The sequence below is a fragment of the Cnephaeus nilssonii genome (assembly GCF_951640355.1).
Source record: "Cnephaeus nilssonii genome assembly, chromosome: 24".
In the NCBI taxonomy this organism is placed as follows: domain Eukaryota; kingdom Metazoa; phylum Chordata; class Mammalia; order Chiroptera; family Vespertilionidae; genus Cnephaeus; species Cnephaeus nilssonii.
Genome location: NC_137095.1, coordinates 3,576,386 through 3,594,305, shown reverse-complemented (window position 1 = coordinate 3,594,305; position 17,920 = coordinate 3,576,386). Strand labels below are relative to the sequence as shown.

The 17,920-nt window shown below is 45.9% G+C and overlaps 1 protein-coding gene across 4 annotated transcripts in view; it reads right to left on the bottom strand.

The window, feature by feature from the left end:
• SCAPER (S-phase cyclin A associated protein in the ER) overlaps positions 1-17,820 on the bottom strand; it is a 187,797-nt gene extending 169,977 nt beyond the window's left edge. For 2 of the 4 annotated variants that reach the window (XM_079764046.1, XM_079764049.1), the window contains exons 1-5: positions 15,656-15,803; positions 10,547-10,613; positions 8,602-8,719; positions 6,810-6,880; positions 2,181-2,375 (exon numbers count right to left, since the gene is read on the bottom strand). In XM_079764046.1, coding sequence (XP_079620172.1) covers positions 2,181-2,375; positions 6,810-6,880; positions 8,602-8,719; positions 10,547-10,552 — 390 coding nt within the window. In that variant the 5' untranslated portion in view covers positions 10,553-10,613; positions 15,656-15,803. Of the gene's footprint in view, positions 1-2,180; positions 2,376-6,809; positions 6,881-8,601; positions 8,720-10,546; positions 10,614-15,655; positions 15,808-17,801 lie in introns of those variants that run through there. The other 2 variants (XM_079764048.1, XM_079764047.1) reach the window with 2 other exon arrangements.
• Between the last annotated feature and the right edge of the window lie 100 nt (positions 17,821-17,920).

Below are 17,920 nucleotides of genomic sequence, written 5' to 3'. Positions count from 1 at the left end.
TCATGAGAACCATATAATACAGGCATTATTAACTGCAAAAACACAAAAATCACAAACAACACGAAGCTTGTCAATACTTCTGCAAATCAGGGGTTGACTCCACCTGCAGAATGAGGGAAAACCCGGGTTATGGATCTCACAAAGGTACTAATCAAATGAGATAATGGATAAAAGAATTAAAAAAATAAAATAAAACCTCTAGGTAGTCTATACCCAGCACATGTTTTGACCAAATGCTATGTTGTGTATTTGTTATCCCCGCCTCTAAGTCCTGGATGGGGAGAATAGTAGAGTTGAGTATGAAAATCCTTTGAAGCTCCCACATTTTATTTCTCAGTATAAGCCGCTGAGCATCTTGGCACAGAACAAAGAATAGAGACCACACCGCTCTCTACTCTTTGTCAAAACCTCCATTGTTATAATCTGCAACTTGAACAAGTTTCTGTTACTGCTAAGCTCTCACCAAGCTTTGGGGAGACCATGGGCAGAGCCAGAAATGAAAGCCACACGGTCTATGGCCAAGCCTCTCCAACGCAGTATCAGGGAGAGGGCAGGAGTTTCCTCTGCTCAGCACAGGGACACACTTACAATCGGACAAACTCACTTCCATGAGGAAGTACACTCTTTACAAACAAATCTGAATTCTTCACTCACCCTTCTGTTATTTTTCATCATAAAAGCAAACCATCTGCTAACGTGACTCATCTCTAGGGCTGACCTAGAGACTCTGTAGGCCCACAGACTCATTTTACATAAGAAAATAGAACTCAGAATTAAGTCCAATAGTGTTATCTACCACAACATGCTGACTCATCAAACTCTGTGGATATGATTTTGCCCCCAAATGTTTTTTTAAATGGAAGAAATTTCATATGCTGATAGCGACAATATTAACGGTGACAATCAAACCACACATTTGGATGATTTCAATTACTGTTCATTCTAAACATCTGCTTCTGATGAATCACGATTTTAAGCTAATCTAAAACCTGTTTTGGTTGTTTCCAATTTCAGAGGGAAGGCAGCTGCGGTCTCAACACGTAACTTTCCTTTGACCCGACGTATATTTCAGAGGTCAGTAACCAATGCCAGGGTCTGCAACCCTGCTCACTGTAGAAACAGAAGAAGCTACCTTCGTAATATGTCTGCAAAGATTGATCACTCTGGATTTTCTCAAATTAATTTTATTCAGGATAAAGTAATATAGTATACAGTTTGTATTTACTAAAGAGCCAGGCTTTGTAGTGAATTTTTGGAGACAGCTCATGCTGTGTGTCTGTTTAATATCCTATTACAAACACAAGGTTATCTAAAAATAGGAACACGCCTCACCGATGACATGCCATTCCCACCCAGGATGGTTTATGGGTAGCCATCAATCTCACTTTTCCCTACCCAGAGTGAATTAGGAGAGTGATAAGTATCTCAACGAAAAGGGAGCAATGTCTAATTAAAGACATTAAACGTGAAACCAAAGAATGTGAAAAATCTCACTAGTGCCACCTACAGTATCAAGGGAGAATGAAGTAAGAGATTTTGAAAATATTTGGGGGGGGGGGAGGGGGAGAGGGGAGGGTGTCCATCCCTTTGATTTCTTGCCCAGGACTATAAATCAAGACAGCTTTCTACCAAATCTTGCACACACTATAAAAGCACATAATTAGGTAATGCAAAAAAACAACAGCCAAAAGTACCCTTGAAAAAACAAAACCAAGCCCTAACCGGTTTGGCTCAGTGGATAGAGCATCAGCCTGCAGACTAAAGGGTCCCGGGTTCGATTCCGGTCAAGGGCATGTACCTTGGTTGCGGGCACATCCCCAGTAGGAGGTGTGCAGGAGGCAGCTGATTGATGTTTCTCTCTCAATGATGTTTCTAACTCTCTCTCCCTCTCCCTTCCTCTCTGTAAAAATTCAATAAAATATAAAAAAAAAAAAACACAAAAAAACAAGAAACACCTGCGACATTCACAGAAGCAGCGAGTAGAACAGTGGTTGCAGGGGTGGGGGATAGGGAGAGGCTGGTAAAGGTACCAACTGTCAGTTGTAAGAGGAGCAAGTTCTGGGATCCACTGTTCAGCACTGGGACTGCAGGGCACGTGCTGAGGTAAACGAAAAGCCAGGTGCAGCAGAAACGGGAGAATCTGGCTTCAAATGGAGGGCAAAGCCTCACAGCAAACGTACCTTGCATTCCACCACGCTCTGATCGGACTCACAGGTCACATAGATTTCATCCACTGCCCGGCGAAGGTTGTCAAACAGAAAGGCCCAGTATCTAGCTCTCAGATCGATTTTGCGAGGGTGCCTTGTTTTAGTGGGACTTTTATCCAAGTGTTTATCTCCAGGTGTAGATGTTATTTTACAATCTACCGCCGTGTTCTGGTGAAGTAAAACAAAACAAGAAAAAAAGTTTTGAAAATCCTCCACGGATTGGATTATTACATAAAGCACATTTTTCAACATAAATACTTAAAAACATGACATCATTCTTCTCAGATTATATCACAGCACATTGAAATCACTTAAACAAAGCTTGTCATCTTAAACGGAAGCCACAGGTTTGTCAAGTTAATTCTCATTTCAGACATGTCTCATAGGAGGTATTAGGATGACCTCAACTGTGACGAGACCTTATTCAAAAAGGAGCACTGAAGAGGCTCCTGGTTTACTGGAACACGTGTGTGGCACATTTACATACACCGACAAATATAAAGAGCAAGGTCAACATTTTAAAATAGCTTGCATATATTCTTTTCATTGAAAAAACAGTAACATACACTACACAGTTCTATTCAGCTGCTTAATTTTATTGTAAACCTTTTTTCAACTTAAAGTAAAAATCCTATCTAATAAAGAGGAAGTATGCTAATTGACCGACACGTCCTCACAAATATGGTGGCGCCCACAGCCAATAAGGAGAGAATATGCTAATTGACTGTCACACCCTCAAAGATGGCAGCGCCCATAGCCACAAGATGGCAGCGCCCAGTCCCCTCAGCCCCGCTGGGGTGGCAGGCGTGCGGCACAGTTGGGCCCGCCCCCAGGTGGGTCCGGCCGCTCCGCGCACCTTCTTCAGGAGTCCTCCAGTCCCCTCAGTCCCCCAGCCGCCCAGGGCCAGCCCGAGGCACAGGCAAGCCTCAGATGGCGGCTGCCCGGCTGCCCAGGGCCGCCTGAGGCTCAGGTAACCAGGGAAGTCCGAGGCTTGCGCTGCCGGCAGTGGCAGCAACAGAGGTGTGATGGGGGCGTCGCCTTCCCCGATTGTCGGGTCACATCCCACCCCTGAGGGTTCCTGGACTGTGAGAAGGGGCAGGCCGGGCTGAGGGACACCCCCCGCCCAGTGCATGAATTTTCATGCACCGGGCCTCTAGTTAATATATAAATGCAAATCAACTGACTAGGAGAAAACATGATGGATTTCTATTACCAAGCAGGTGCAACTCCAACCTCCCAGCACCCGCAGCCCCCGCAGCCACAAGGAGCAGGACTCACACCACGGTGGCAGCACCTGCGGGCCTGACAACCCCAGAAGCAGCGCAGGTGCCCACTACCCGAGCTCCCCCGGCCACCACCGCAGCCCCATGCCATGGAGACACTGCCCAAGACCCACAGGACCCTAGACTCAGCGGGACCGCCATCTCAGTGGCAATACTGCAACAGCAGAGACCCAGGCAGCAGCAAGGTACCTGCGACCCCCAGACACACGAACAGCAACAAGGAGGGCGCCTGGGACGCCTCGGGCAGACGCCTTGGAAGGCAGACAGTGCTGGCTATCAATTCTAACAGCTCAGGTCAGAGAAACCAAAAACCTGTCCTATAGCACCACCTACTGGAGAACAAAAAAGGCCTCCAATTACCAGCCTGTTGAATTGCTAGGCAAAATAGCTTTACCTAAATTAAGAAAGTTGTTCACTACTTCGAATTCACCGGCTGAGGGAAAACCCATCAAGCACCAAGAATAATCACAGTAACACAGTATCACACACACACAAGACAAATCTCCAGAAACCAAACTTAAAGTCATGGAAGATTGTGATCAAAATGATAGAGAATTCTAATTGGCCAGGTGGCTCTGGTGGTTAGAGCCAGACAAGAATAATTTATCCAGCAAAGTTATGCTTCGGATATAAAGAAGAAATAAAGACTTTCTCCTACAAAAAAAAAACTGATGGAGTTCACCACCATAAGACTTGGCTTCTGCCCTAGCCGGTTTGGCTCAGTGGATAGAGTGTCGGCCTGTGGACTAACGGGTCCCAGGTTCGATTCTGGTCAAGGGCACCTACCTAAGTTGTAGGCTCTCGATCCCCAGTAGGAGGCATGCAAGAAGCAGCTAACCAATGATTCTCATCATGGATGTTTCTATCTCCCTCTCCCTCTCCCTCTCCCTTCCTCCCTGAAATAAAAATATATTTTAAAAAGACTTGGCTTTTAAGACATTGAAAGGAGCTCTTCGGCCAGAAAGGAAAGACAAAAGTACACAAAGTCTGACAAGGTGATAGGGATTCTCAGAATAGAGTGTTAAAAACCTAATTATTGCATAAAGGTTAAAGGGGGAAATCATTAAAAATAGCTATTGCTACTTCAATTTGGTAATGAACACATACCATAAAAATAATTTGCAACAACAAATACATAATAGTGGAGTAAGTAAAGGATGAAACCTGTATAGGCAAGTAAAAATAAGATGCTATCAGAAGAAAAAGGGCTACTTTATATAAACTTCTTGAGAGCCACAGGACAGAAATCTAGCCCAGCTGGATGACTCAGGGGCTGAGCATCCACCCATGACCAGGAGGTCACGGGTTCAATTTCCAGTCAGGGCAGCACATGCCTGCCTTGTGGGCGCAATCCCCGGTGAGGGCATGCAGGAGGCCGATTGACGTTTCTCTCTCATCGATGTTTCTATCTCTCCATCCCTCTCCCTTCCACTCTCTAAAGAAGGAAATCAAGGAAAATAGAAATCTAGATCAGAGATACAAACATAAAAAAGAGAAAATGAAGACAATCATCATAGAAAATCACCCAATTAAAACATCAGTCAGAAACACAAGAGAAAATAAACAATGGAGCTGTAGAGCAATCAGAAAACCCAAAATGGCAAGAGTACAACTTCATATATCAGTATCACCTTAAAGGTAAATGAACTGAAGTCACCAATCAAAAGGTACAGGGTAGCTGGATAGATTAAAAAACAAGACCCAACAACATACTGCCTTAAAGAGACTCATCTCAGTTCCAAAGACAAACGCAGGCTCTAAGGGAAGGTGTGGAAAACAGTGCTCCAAGCAAATGGCTCCAAAAGAAAGCCCATGTAGCCACACTTTTATCACACACAAGAATGGACATTATAGCCGAAGCCGGTGTGGCTCAGTGGATAGAGCGTCGGTCTGCGGACTGAAGGGTCCCAGGTTCAATTCCGGTCAAGGGCATGTACCTTGGTTGCGGGCACATCCCCAGTGGGGGTGTGCAGGAGGCAGCTGGTCAATGTTTCTCTCTCATCGATGTTTCTAGCTCTCTATCCCTCTCCCTTCCTCTCTGTAAAAAAATCAATAAAATTTATTTTTAAAAAAATGGACATTATAGATATGGGCATTATATAAAGGAGACAACCAGAAACAAAACGCAACATTAATATATATGCACCCAACTTAGAAGCAAGTAAATATATAAAATAATTATTAACAGACCTAAAGGTATATATTTACAATAATAGTAGGAGACTTGAGCACCTCACTTAGACAGAAAGGCAAGAAAGAAATATTGGCCTTAAATGACATGAGTCCAGATGTCCTTAAATAGATATATACAAAATATTCTATCCAGAAGTGACAGAATACACATACTTCTCAAGTGCACATGGATAGACCATATGTTGGAACACAAAGTAAGTCTCCATAAATTCAAGATTGAAATAATATCAAACATCTTTTCTGATCACAACAGTATGAAACTAGAAAGTAGCTACAAGAAGAAAAATGGAAAATCACAAATATGGGGAAATTAAACAACATGATCTGAACAACAAATGGGTCAATGAAGACATCAAAGGAGAAATCAAGAAATACATGGGGACAAATGACAATAAAAATATGGCAACCAACATCCATGGCAGGGGTAGGGAATCTCTTCTCTGCCAAGGGCCATCTGGATATTTATAACATCAGTCAAAGGCCACACAAAATTATCAACCTAAAAATTACCCTGCTATATTTGGTCAAACATTTAATCAACTCACCCCTAATGCCTTGGCAGGGATAGACTGAATCATGAAGAAATAGAAAATCTGAATAGACCAATCACTAATAAGAAAATTGAAACAGTAATCAATAACCTCCCCCAAACCAAAAGTTCAGGACCAGACGGCTTCACTGGTAAATTCTACCATCCATTCAGATTTAATACCTCAATTTCCTCATTTGTAAATGAAGATAATAATAATGCCTATGTCAAAGGATTATTATGATAAGCAAATAAATTAATATTTGTAAAGTATTCACTACAACCTATGCACATAGTACTGTATAAATTTAGTTTTTTAGCTCTGGCTGGCATTTATCAGTGGTTAGGATGTTGGCATGTGCACCGGAGGGTCTCGGGTTGGATTTCTGGACAAGGGCACATACCTGGGTTGCAGGTCCGATTCCCACCCCGGATCGGTTGGGATGAGTGTGGAAGGCAACCAATTGATGTATCACGTCGATGTTTCTCTCTCTCCCCCTCCTCCTTGCCTTTCACCCTCTCTAAAAAAATTAATGGAAAATAAATTGTATTTTATAACTAAAATAAAAAGTAAGTAAAGAGTTGCATATGCTTTACCTGTTTAGTAGTTTTATGAGTCCCCTGAATTGTCCTCTTTGGTTTTCCACCAGTTTGAAATTTAGATTTTCCTTTAAGGCAAGAATAAATAGATAAATATACAGATCAACAAACAGACAATATAAAATTGAACTACACAAATCATTCAGGCATATTAACACATAATCTCCTTCTATTCATAGTCAATCTGAACTACAGATGTAACAAAAAACAAATTTCCAAGATCCCAGAGACTGTTTTCATGGAACAGCTTCCTCAGAACAGGAGTAAATCAACTCCTTAAAGAAGTCAGATTTTCTGACAATTTAAAAATAAGGTCAAATAAAAAACTGCAAAAAAAATTATTTGTTTCATGAGTGAAAAAAATGAATAAAAATAAATTTTAAAAAGATCAAGTTAGTGGTACCTCTCAACTTATATATACAGGTCTGAAAAATACTTATTTGAATTCAAATTGTATTTCAACAATAAAATTAGGAATACATTTTTTACAACATAAAACTCAGTATTTTCTGTTTTGATTAACTTACCTGATGTATGACATACAGTTTCATTTTGAAACAGGAGGTTTTTTTAGTTCTTTGTATTTTTGCAGTCAGACATATCTCTCTCACTTGTTCTTTTTTAAAAAATATATTTTATTGACTTTTTAGAGAGAGATGAGAAACATTGATCAGCGGCCTCATGCACACCCACCACTGGGGATGTGCCCGCAACCAAGTTCCATGCCCTTGACCAGAATCGAACCCGGGACCCTTCAGTCCGCAGGCCAACGCTCTATCCACTGAGCACTAGGGCTCTTTTTTTCTTATATTTTATTGATTTTTTACAGAGAGGAAGGGAGAGGGACAGAGAGCTAGAAACATCGATGAGAGAGAGACATCGACCAGCTGCCTCCTGCACACCCCCTACCGGGGATGTGCCCGCAACCAATGTACATGCCCTTGACCGGAATCGAACCTGGGACCCTTCAGTCCGCAGGCCGACGCTCTATCCACTGAGCCACACCGGTTTCGGCTCTTTTTTTCTTTTTTATGAAAGACACCACCTACTGCCCTGACCAGAGCGCTGGCCCGTGCACCGAAGGGTTGCAGGTTCATTCCTGGTCAAGGGCACATACCTGGGTTGCAGGTTTGACCCCTAGCCCTGGTCGAGATGCATGGCGGGGCAAACAATCAGTATGTCTCTCTCCCATGGCTGTTTCTCTCTCTCTGTCTCTTTCTCCTCCTCCCTTCCACTCTCTCTAAAAAAAAATAAAACATTGAAAAAAAGAACCTTGGGTGAGGATTAACAACGCCAACAAAAGAATAATAATAACACTTTCCTGAAACCATTTGCCTATTAGATAAAAAGGCAATGAAAAACTACTTATTTACTTTATACTAATTTGCCTGAGAGTCCTAATTATAAGCAGTTTTTAGTCTATCTACTGTTTAGGAATAAATATAGCCTTCTAATTTACAACAAAATGAAACTTATTTTTAATATATATCATCACTGCCCTGAGCAGTGGTTAGTGTCAGAGCACAGACCTAAGGGTCTCGGGTTCAATCTCTGGTCAAAGGCATGTACCTGGGTTGCAGGTCAGATCCCCAGCCCCAGCTGGGACACGTGCGGGAGGCAGCCAATCTGTGTGTCCCTCTCACGCTGATGTTTCTCTCTCTCTCTCTTTCTCTCTCTTCCTCCCTCCCTCTCCACCTCTCCCCCTCTCTCCCTCCCTTCCACTCTCTCTAAAAATCAATGGGAAAAATATCCTTGGGTGAAGATTAACAACAATAAAAAACATACATACCATCATCATCTTTGCTTTCTAGTGGAACACTCCAAGCGATTAGATTTCTTGCTGTACGACCCTCCTCTGCAACTATCCTCCTCACTTTGTCGTGGCTATTGGAGCGCTGGAAGGAAGCCTACGTACAGAAAAGAGAATATTTACTGAATTATTAGTCAAGATATAAAATATATCTGGCAGATAAATGCATTATGTCTTATGTTTCTCAGAAAGAAAACACACTCTATTCATTTTTCATAATCCTATTCTTAAAGAAACATAACTAGTAACTTAAGTAGAATAGTTTTAAACATTTTAATCTAAGTAAGCATCAGGGCTGGAAATGCAATAAATGAGTCTGAGATACTTCATAACATTGTGCAGATTTCTAGCTCAAGCAGTGTTTTAACCTGGCTTCCTTTCCTCAAGCAGACTTAAAACGTGTTATCTTCATCCGGCGTCACAACGTGCCACCTGGTGCCACGTGGAGACCTTTACAAAGGTTTGTTCAGATGTTAGATGTTTCAGAAAAAGCAAACACCGGTTTCAAGTGAAAGTTTTTATATTCAACTCTTACGATATATAAATCTAACAAAGCAAGTGTTCATAATGTTCACCAAAGTGTCTACAGATTTCTGAAACTTGCTCCTAGACTGGGGAAAAATTATTTTCACTGATCTCTAAATAACTTCTACTTGTAGCAACTTCACTCATACTCTGGAACTGGTATCAAGCATTGCTTATTAAATTGTCTGTACCTACATAAAAGTATCTCCCTTACACAGGAATTAACCCTTTGCACTCACTTGCTTTTTTCTTGATTCCTTTATTCTACTCGGGATTTATTTTTTTAAATACCCCAGATTTCACAAAGCGCGGCAGTAGAATAAAAAACTGGAGTTTCTTTTCATACAAACTTATTTATTTAATGTAAGAAAAGCCCAAATAAAGAGGAGGGATGGAGGGAAGGGATGGGCTACTGATGCTAACCGTGTTGAGTCACACTCGACATCCGAGTGCAAAAGGTTAAGAGAACTGGGACTCCAGGAGGCCACACAATGAGGGAATGAGAAGGAAGGAGGTAAAGCACAGGCGAGGTGCTGGGGAACCAGAGTAAAAACATCTAATTCTGTTCAATAACAGCCACCCCAGACCTCCCAAAGGAGGTTTCCAGGAAGACCGGGCTCCCCTGTGAACTTCATTCCCTCCTCTCCCTGGTGTGAGTGGCATTGTTGAAGAAGATGCTTAGAATGGCCTGAGAATGGAGTTAGAAAAGGAAGTGAGGGAAGGGGACCGGTCGTCCAGGCTCTCTGGGAGTTTCACCTCACGGACCCCCAAGCCCAGATCCAGAGAGCGCCCGGCCCCACCTGCCAGCCTCAGGGGGAGGTGGCTTCTCAGAGAGCTGGCCGGGTCCTGCGTAGAAAAGCAGGTCAAGCTGTTGGCATGGACTGATTTGTGTCTTTTTAAAATTAAGACAAAAAGGAAGCTGGCTTCCACTTGCTTGTCTGCCCTAGGTCCCACAAATGGTAGCAGTGGGGCTCTCAGGTTGAATACGACATTCACAGTTGTTCACGTTATTACTGTGCTTCACAACAAAATGTTCCCTAGAGAAACTTGTATGTAACGAATGTGACATCAAAACAGATAATAAATAAAAAATAGGTTGGCCCATCTGGTGTGGGGTGTGGCTCAGTGGTTTGAGCCTCAACCCAGGAACCAGGAGGTCACCGTTCGATTCCCGGTCAGGGCACATGCCTAGGTGGAGGGCTTGATCCCCAAAATGGGACATGCAGGAGGCAGTCAATCAATGATTCTCTCTCATCATTGATGTTTCTATCCTTTCCCCTTCCTCTCACTGAAATCAATAAAAAACATTTTTTTAAAAAAAATGGGTGGGAAAAAGGAAAGAAGGAGGCCAAAAAAAAAAAAAATTAAAGTTAGTGTTTCAGGTAGTTTGATCACTTACCATCATTCTTTAATTCCCTTCTATGCCGAGAAGCTCATTTATCAAATAAACACATGGGGTATGACTCCTAGAATTAAAAAACAATTAATTATACACACACACACATACTAGTAGTCATAACATTGTCAGGAAATCATATTTATTCATAAAAAAGACAAAATTCTCATCCCAAGTTTCTAATTAATTTAACAACAAAAAATTGCTCCTTTATACTGTGTTTCAATATAGCATGTTGTAAATACTCCATGTTCTCCAAAAAATACAATACAATGGGACAGTGTTAATTGTAGGAGTAGCCCACCAGAGCCCAACCCAGAGGCTTCGGTTTTTTTTACTACCATCTATAAACATTCACACAAGCACTCTGTATCCTGACTCAGTTTACACACGTTTAACTAAAACAAGTTCCATGAAGTCATCTTTATCCCTGTTATGTGAGATGCACTCTGATATTTCCTTCTCTATTCTATTTTTTTTAATTATTGCTTTCACTTAATTGGTTTATGACCCACTAATAAATCCCAACCCGGTAGATGGAGCACTGTGAACTCCTCTTAGAGGCACTCTCCCTCCAGGGCGCATGCTTGTGCCTTCTCCATCCCTTTCCCCTTTCCTCTCCCTCCCATACACTCAAAAAATAAAATAAAGTAAAACAAAATAAATTAAAATCTTCTGAGAAACTTTCAAAAAGTGAGATTTTATCCTAATATGTTAATTACCAATTATATAAGACTCTCCATAGAACAGACCTCACTTTACAGGAAACCTAGTTAATGTGGCCAGACCTTTATTCAAAGAAATCCAAAGCAGAGGAGCCAGACAGAACACAAAGGGACAGGGAAAGTGCTAGAAAGAACGCCTAACCCTGTAAGAAGAGCTAAAGAGCAAAGAAAAGCAAGCGGCAATTGGAACCAAAACTTTGGGAATGAGAGCCGAGACCGTTTATCCTCTGTCACGTGAATCTGCTCCCTTTAAATGCAGCACCTCCAATGGAAACATATGTCTGAACAAACAGTTTATATACAAGCACTCAGAGCAGCATTATTCATAACAGCCCCAACGCGGAAATCAGCCAAGTGTCCACAATGGATGGATTTTTAAAAAGTAGTAAATCCAAAAAATAAAAAAATAAAAAATAAATAAAAAAGTAGTATATCCATCAATGGAATATTAGTCAGCCATGAAAAGGAAGGACGTGTTTATACACGCTGCAACGTGGGTGAACCTTGAAAACATCAGCTAAGTGAAAGAAGCCAGTCACGGAGACCACGTGTTACATTTACATGGAATGTCCACATGGGCAGTCCACAGTCAGAAAACGCATCTCTGGTTGTCTAGGGTTTCTCCTGAGGATGATGAGCGTGTTGTAAAGTCATCATGGTGATGGTTGCACACGTCTGAATCTACTTAAAACAACATGTGTAGAGGGGTGTGCTGAATGACATCTAGCTCAGGAGAGCTGTTGTGTTTTTTAAGGGCAGTGCCTCTGCTCACAACTCCCCAGGGCCTGTCCGTCTGACTCAGAGTAAAAGCCAAAGCCCTCACAGTAACTCGCACACCCTAAACTTCCTAGCTCCCCAGGCCTCTCGCACCGCCTACTCCTGTCCTCCCTGATGTTCATTCCACTCCAGCCACGTTGGCCTCTTCACGTTCCCCAACATACCAGACACACTCCTGCCTCAGGGCAACCCCATCTGGAACATTCCATCGTTGGCCTTTCCAAGCACTATTTTAAAAACTGTGCTGTGGAGCGAATGCGAGTGAACGACCACTGGAGTCCAGACCAAATTAAAATTTAGGGAGCCTTTAATAACCGGCTGGCTGACTGCTCTCTCTCTCTCCACGCAGCGAGCCCCGAGAGCAGCCCTGATCCTTTGTGAACGAGCATTTTTAAACCCATTCACTACATCCTGTTTTTGCAGAGCAAACAATTTAAAACAAAGTAGTTTTTCTTAGGCAATGTCAGCATGTCATTTACAGGGTCCTTGCGCCTGGTGGAGTAACTGCATCCCGTTATCAGGAAAGTTGACAGTGATCTATCTTGTAAGGCTTACTGGTCTCCTGTTCTCAAGAAAACTGACAATAATTTATCCTGTAAGGCTATTTTGTTAGTTGCAGCTGGGATTTATGGCTAAGTCGACTAGGAGGAAGCATGCTCAAAAATTCCCACTCTCGTCGAAACCGGTTTGGCTCAGTGGATAGAGCATCAGCCTGTGGACTGAAGAGTCCCAGGTTCGATTCCGGTCAAGGGCATGTACCTTGGTTGCGGGCACATCCCCTGTGGGGGGTGTGCAGGAGGCAGCTGATCTATGTTTCTCTCTCATTGATGTTTCTAGCTCTCTGTCCCTCTCCCTTCCTCTCTGTAAAAAAATCAATAAAATATATTTTTAAAAAAATTCCCACTCTCTAACAACTGATCCCCACCACTTGCCGGTCTTATTCCACTTCTCTAGAGCACGCATCACCTTCCATTATTAGTCGATGGAGTGTCCCATCTTTCCCAACAAGAATGCAAGCTCTATGATGGCTCTTGGGTTTCATTACTGCTACAGCCTCATATCACAGAACAGACCGTGGCACGGAGTAGGCACTAATTAAACATGTACTAATGAATGAAACCCAAGCTAAACAATCTTTGCTCGCCATGCTCCTTTCCTCTCACATTCTACATATCCAAAGCCTGCCAATTCTTCAAGGCCAGTTCACAAGTGGTCTTCATAAACCCTACTCTGGCATCCCCAGCTGAGAGAGACCTTCATCTGAATTCCCAGACTTTATCCAAATTCCTTCCATCTAAAAAGCGGGGAGGAGGCATGATACAGTGGAAAGACTTTATGGAGGCACCGAGTGCACCAAATCACAGTGACTTTGAGAAGCTTTTTAACCTCTTTGAGTTTCAGTATTCTCATCTCTAAAAATGAAGGCCAGGTACTTCCCCAACAAACAAAAACATATTTTCGCCGAAACCGGTTTGGCTCAGTGGATAGAGCGTCTCGGCCTGCGGACTGAAGGGTCCCGGGTTCGATTCTGGGCAAGGGCATGTACCTTGGTTGCGGGCACATCCCCAGTAGGGGGTGTGCAGGAGGCAGCTGATCAATGTTTCTCTCTCATCGATGTTTCTAGCTCTCTATCCCTCTCCCTTCCTCTCTGTAAAAAAAAATCAATAAAATATATTTAAAAAAAAAAGAACTAGTTATCAAACTAAAAACAAATATTTTAAAAAAAACACCATATACACTGAAATAAGTATGAACAGTGAGAGAGTGCATACTGATGTGGGATTGAATGCCAATTTAGCCCATTCTTATAGTTACTAGTTATATAGCCTTGGGCAAGTCATTTAATCTCCGGGAAACGAAGTTCTCGCTTCTGTTAAGACAAGAACATCTGCTTTGCTTAAATGGCAGCATGCTAGAGATCACCAAGTTAACACAGCATCTGACATGGGACAGGCACCCGGATAATTTCCATATAATACATAAAACCTGCACGTGTAGGTGCTCAGTAAGTAAGCGTTACCCTCTTTCCCCCTTTTTCCTGCAAGAGTTTTCTTCCCCGGTGCATTTTGGGAGAAGGAAAGGATCAGTATCTGAATGATCTTCTCTGTCACCTGCTTAAGAGTGCCTGACACATGGCAGGCCCTCCACAAAGATCTGGAAGGAAAGGAAGAAAGTTGAATGGCTGGATGATTAAGAGGGTTAATAAATAGGCAAAACTGAGCATTTTTAGGGCAGCGGAAGTACTCTCAGTGGTGTTATAATAGTGAAGGCCTAGGACAAACATTTTTAAAGTCGATGTTGAAAACGCTCTATCTTTTGGGCCACAGTCACCAAAGTTAGTGTAAATGCGTTTGCAGAGTTAACACTGAGGATGCTTCCATGCATCACCCAGCAGGGGAACGGACCTACACCAGGAAGTGGTTAAGGGTGGAAAACAGAAAATCGCAGCTCCAGGGGGTGGGAAGGAAGGAGGGGACGAGGCCCTTGTGGAGGGCTCGCTGAGGACAGTGCTGTCTGCTCCCAGACTCCTCGGTCACTCACCACCAACAAATGTCCGAGACGGAAAATAGGTTCCCTTTTACAGACGAAGAGGTCAGGCCCCGGAAAAGTCACCGATCTGCGGAAGGCAGGTGCCGGCGCTGGGATTCAAACCCCATCCGCCTGCTCCGGTCCGTCATCCCATCATCCCACTTCCTCCCGCAAAGACAGCGGGTCAGACCATTGAAAACGGGCTGTGACCCAGTGAAACACCAGTTCCCGATCGGGTGTTTACTGTTCAGACCATCCCCACAGGTGGCATCAATGAGCACCCCGCGCATCGCTAAGGAAAGTCCTAATTAACAGGAACAAAACCAGAGCCCGAGCCCAAACCGGAACAGAAACCAGAGGGCGATCACGGTCCCACTGCCAACGTGAGGTCTGAGAGCTGCACCCAGACCTGCCCCGTGCCCGCAGGGGACGGGAGAACCTCTCTGAGCCTCAGTTTCCCCGTTCTAACCCGAGCGTAATGCCCAGCCCGTCCTCCCCCCGCGGGCTGTGAAGGAGGTGACATGGCGCTGCTGGAATCACTGCTGTGAACGTGCAAAGAGGAGGCCCTGCTGGGCCGGAGGACGGCTCCCCGGCAGCTATTTCACGGACAATAACCGGGCACGAACCATGGGAGGCGGCCCACCGGCGGAGGCCGGGGCAGCAGGTGCGGCCCGGCCCGGCGTCCCCGCTTCCCCGGACCCCGCACCCCGCACCCCGGGTGCAGACGGCGGCGCGGCCGGGAAGGGGCGCTGACAGGTGCGCAGCCCTGGGGTCTCCGCGCCCCTCGGCTCGCCCCCGCCCCGCCTCCCCGCGGAGCGCAGGGAAAGCGCAGATCTCCCGCCGGCCGGGAGCAGGCGGCGGCCCTCCCCTGTCAGCCCAGGGCCGCGGGGGGGCGGCTTCAGAAACCCGGGGGGCGGAGGACGCCCCGGGAGCGAGCCCCTCAGCCCTCCCGTCCCGCCCACCTCGCCCGCGGGCCCCTCAGGGGACCCCTGGCCCTCCCCGGCCGGCGGCTCCCCTCCCCCAGCCGCGCTCCCGGCCTCCCCGCCCGCAGCCCGGGGGAGGGGAGGGGGGAAAGGCGTACCCCGCCGCCACGGCGTCCCCGTGGGCCCCGCGAGGCGCTCCGCCGGCGGCGTCCCCGCCCAGGCCCGCCGGTCTGAGAGGCGGGCGCCCCTCGCGGACACTCACCGCGGCCGCCCAGCGCGGGAGGAGCCGAGCGTCCCGCCGAGGAAAGGGCGGGGCCGCGTCACGTGATCTGCTGGGGCCGCCGGCGCGCGTGCGCAGTCCGCTCGCCTGGGGGGGCGGCGGTGAAGGCGGAGGGGGCGGGGGGCAGGGGGAGACAGCCCCAGCCGCGGAGAGGGGCTCCCTGTGCTTTCGGGGCTGCGCTCCACGGCCGCCTCTGGTCACACAGCCCGCGCCCTGGTGATGGGTCCCTTCCCGCTGCCCGTCCATCCCCGCAGCCAGCCCCGCGCTTCAGAATGGACGCGGGAGTCCTCCAGGGAGTCCTGGTCGGCCCTGCGTTGGAACCAAGCTTGCGTGGCTGAGTAGACACCCGGCAGAACCCAGTTTAAGACCTTCACTGAGCCGAAACCGGTGTGGCTCAGCGGATAGAGCATCGGCCTGCCCACTGAAGAGTCCCGGGTTCGATTCCGGTCAGGGGCACGTACCTTGGTTGCGGGCACATCCCCAGTAGGAGGTGTGCAGGAGGCAGCTGATTGATGTTTCTCTCTCATGGATGTTTCTAACTCTCTGTCCCTCTCCCTTCCTCTCTGTAAAAAAAAAAATCAATAAAATCTATTTTAAAAAAGAGAGAGAGAGAGAGAGAGAGAACTTCACTGAAATCACCCGGCAGAACCCAGGTCAAAGGACTTCTACGCACTGAAATAAAGCAGGACCCAGACACGTGCAGACCGTTATTCTGTCCGCCCAGCTGGGCCTCAGACTCTCCGCCCACAACAGGTGGGAGTCCTGGAATCTGATGGAGCCCACCTCTCAGACGGTCAGCCCGGGAAGCCTGCCAAACGAAGGTCCTGTCGCCGTCTCTGTGCCAACAGGAGCCCCCATTGCAGGGCGAGGTGGCTTTACGGGCGGAGAGACTGGGACCTGCGGAGAAGAGGGCCCGCCCCATCCCCGATCAGTCCATTTCTACAAAAGGGGGTCTTGATGGGTCAGAAGGGAGCCACCCTCCTTGGTCCATGGAGATGCAAGTGAGGATTTAGCTCCCATTGGATGGGGAAAGTATTGGTCCAGTTTGACCCATGCACCAAGACCGCACCGGTTGGATTCCGGGTCAGGGCACATACCCAGGTTGCGCACTCGATCCCCTGTCAGGGGCGTGGAGGGGGCAGCCAATCGCTGTCCCTCTCTCTTTGATGTTTCTCTCTCTCTACCTTTCCCTTCTCCCTCTAAGATCATATATATATATTTTTTTAATTCATTTTTTACAGAGAGGAAGGGAGAGGGATAGTTAGAAACATCGATCAGCTGCCTCCTGCACCCCCCCCCCCCCCACTGGGGATGTGCCCGCAACCAAGGTACATGCCTTTGACCGGAATCGAACCCGGGACCCTTCAGTCCGCAGGCTGACGCTCTATCCACTGAGCCAAACTGGTTTCGGCTATATATATATATATATATATATATATATCCGATATATATATATATATATATATATATATATATATATATATCTCCTTAGTTTTGCTAAGCTGCTGCTAAAGCATCTTTTGCTGTTCAACCTGCATGGATATGAAGCTGACATTTATCGAACACTTTGCCATATATGCCAGCTACTTGTCTAAAGGCATTATATTATTTAACTTAATCGTCACACTCTTTAAGGCAGTCTTATCCCTACGCCCATTTTATTTTTTATTTAAAAAATATATTTTATTGATTTTTTACAGAGAGGAAGGGAGAAGGATAGTTAGAAACATCGATGAGAGAGAAACATCCATCAGCTGCCTCCTGCACCGCCCCCCCCCCCCCCCCATTGGGGATGTGCCCGCAACCAAGGTACATGCCCTTGACCGGAATCGAACCCGGGACCCTCCAGTCCGCAGGCCTACGCTCTATCCACTGAGCCACACCGGTGAGGGCCCCACGCCCATTTTATAAGTAAACAAACAGGTTTCCAAGGGCCAAGTACCTTGGCCAAGATCACAGAAGTGCGAGCCACAAAACTGAGCATCGGATGCAACGATCCGGCTTGAGCACCTGCGTGTGCTCACCCTGCCCCGGTGAAATAAACCAGCAGAGTCACGACGAAGACTGGGAAATGGACGCTGTCGGCTGGTTCTCCAGGTCAGGTTTTCCAGCTGCTGTACTTTGTGCACCGAAATGTCCTGCC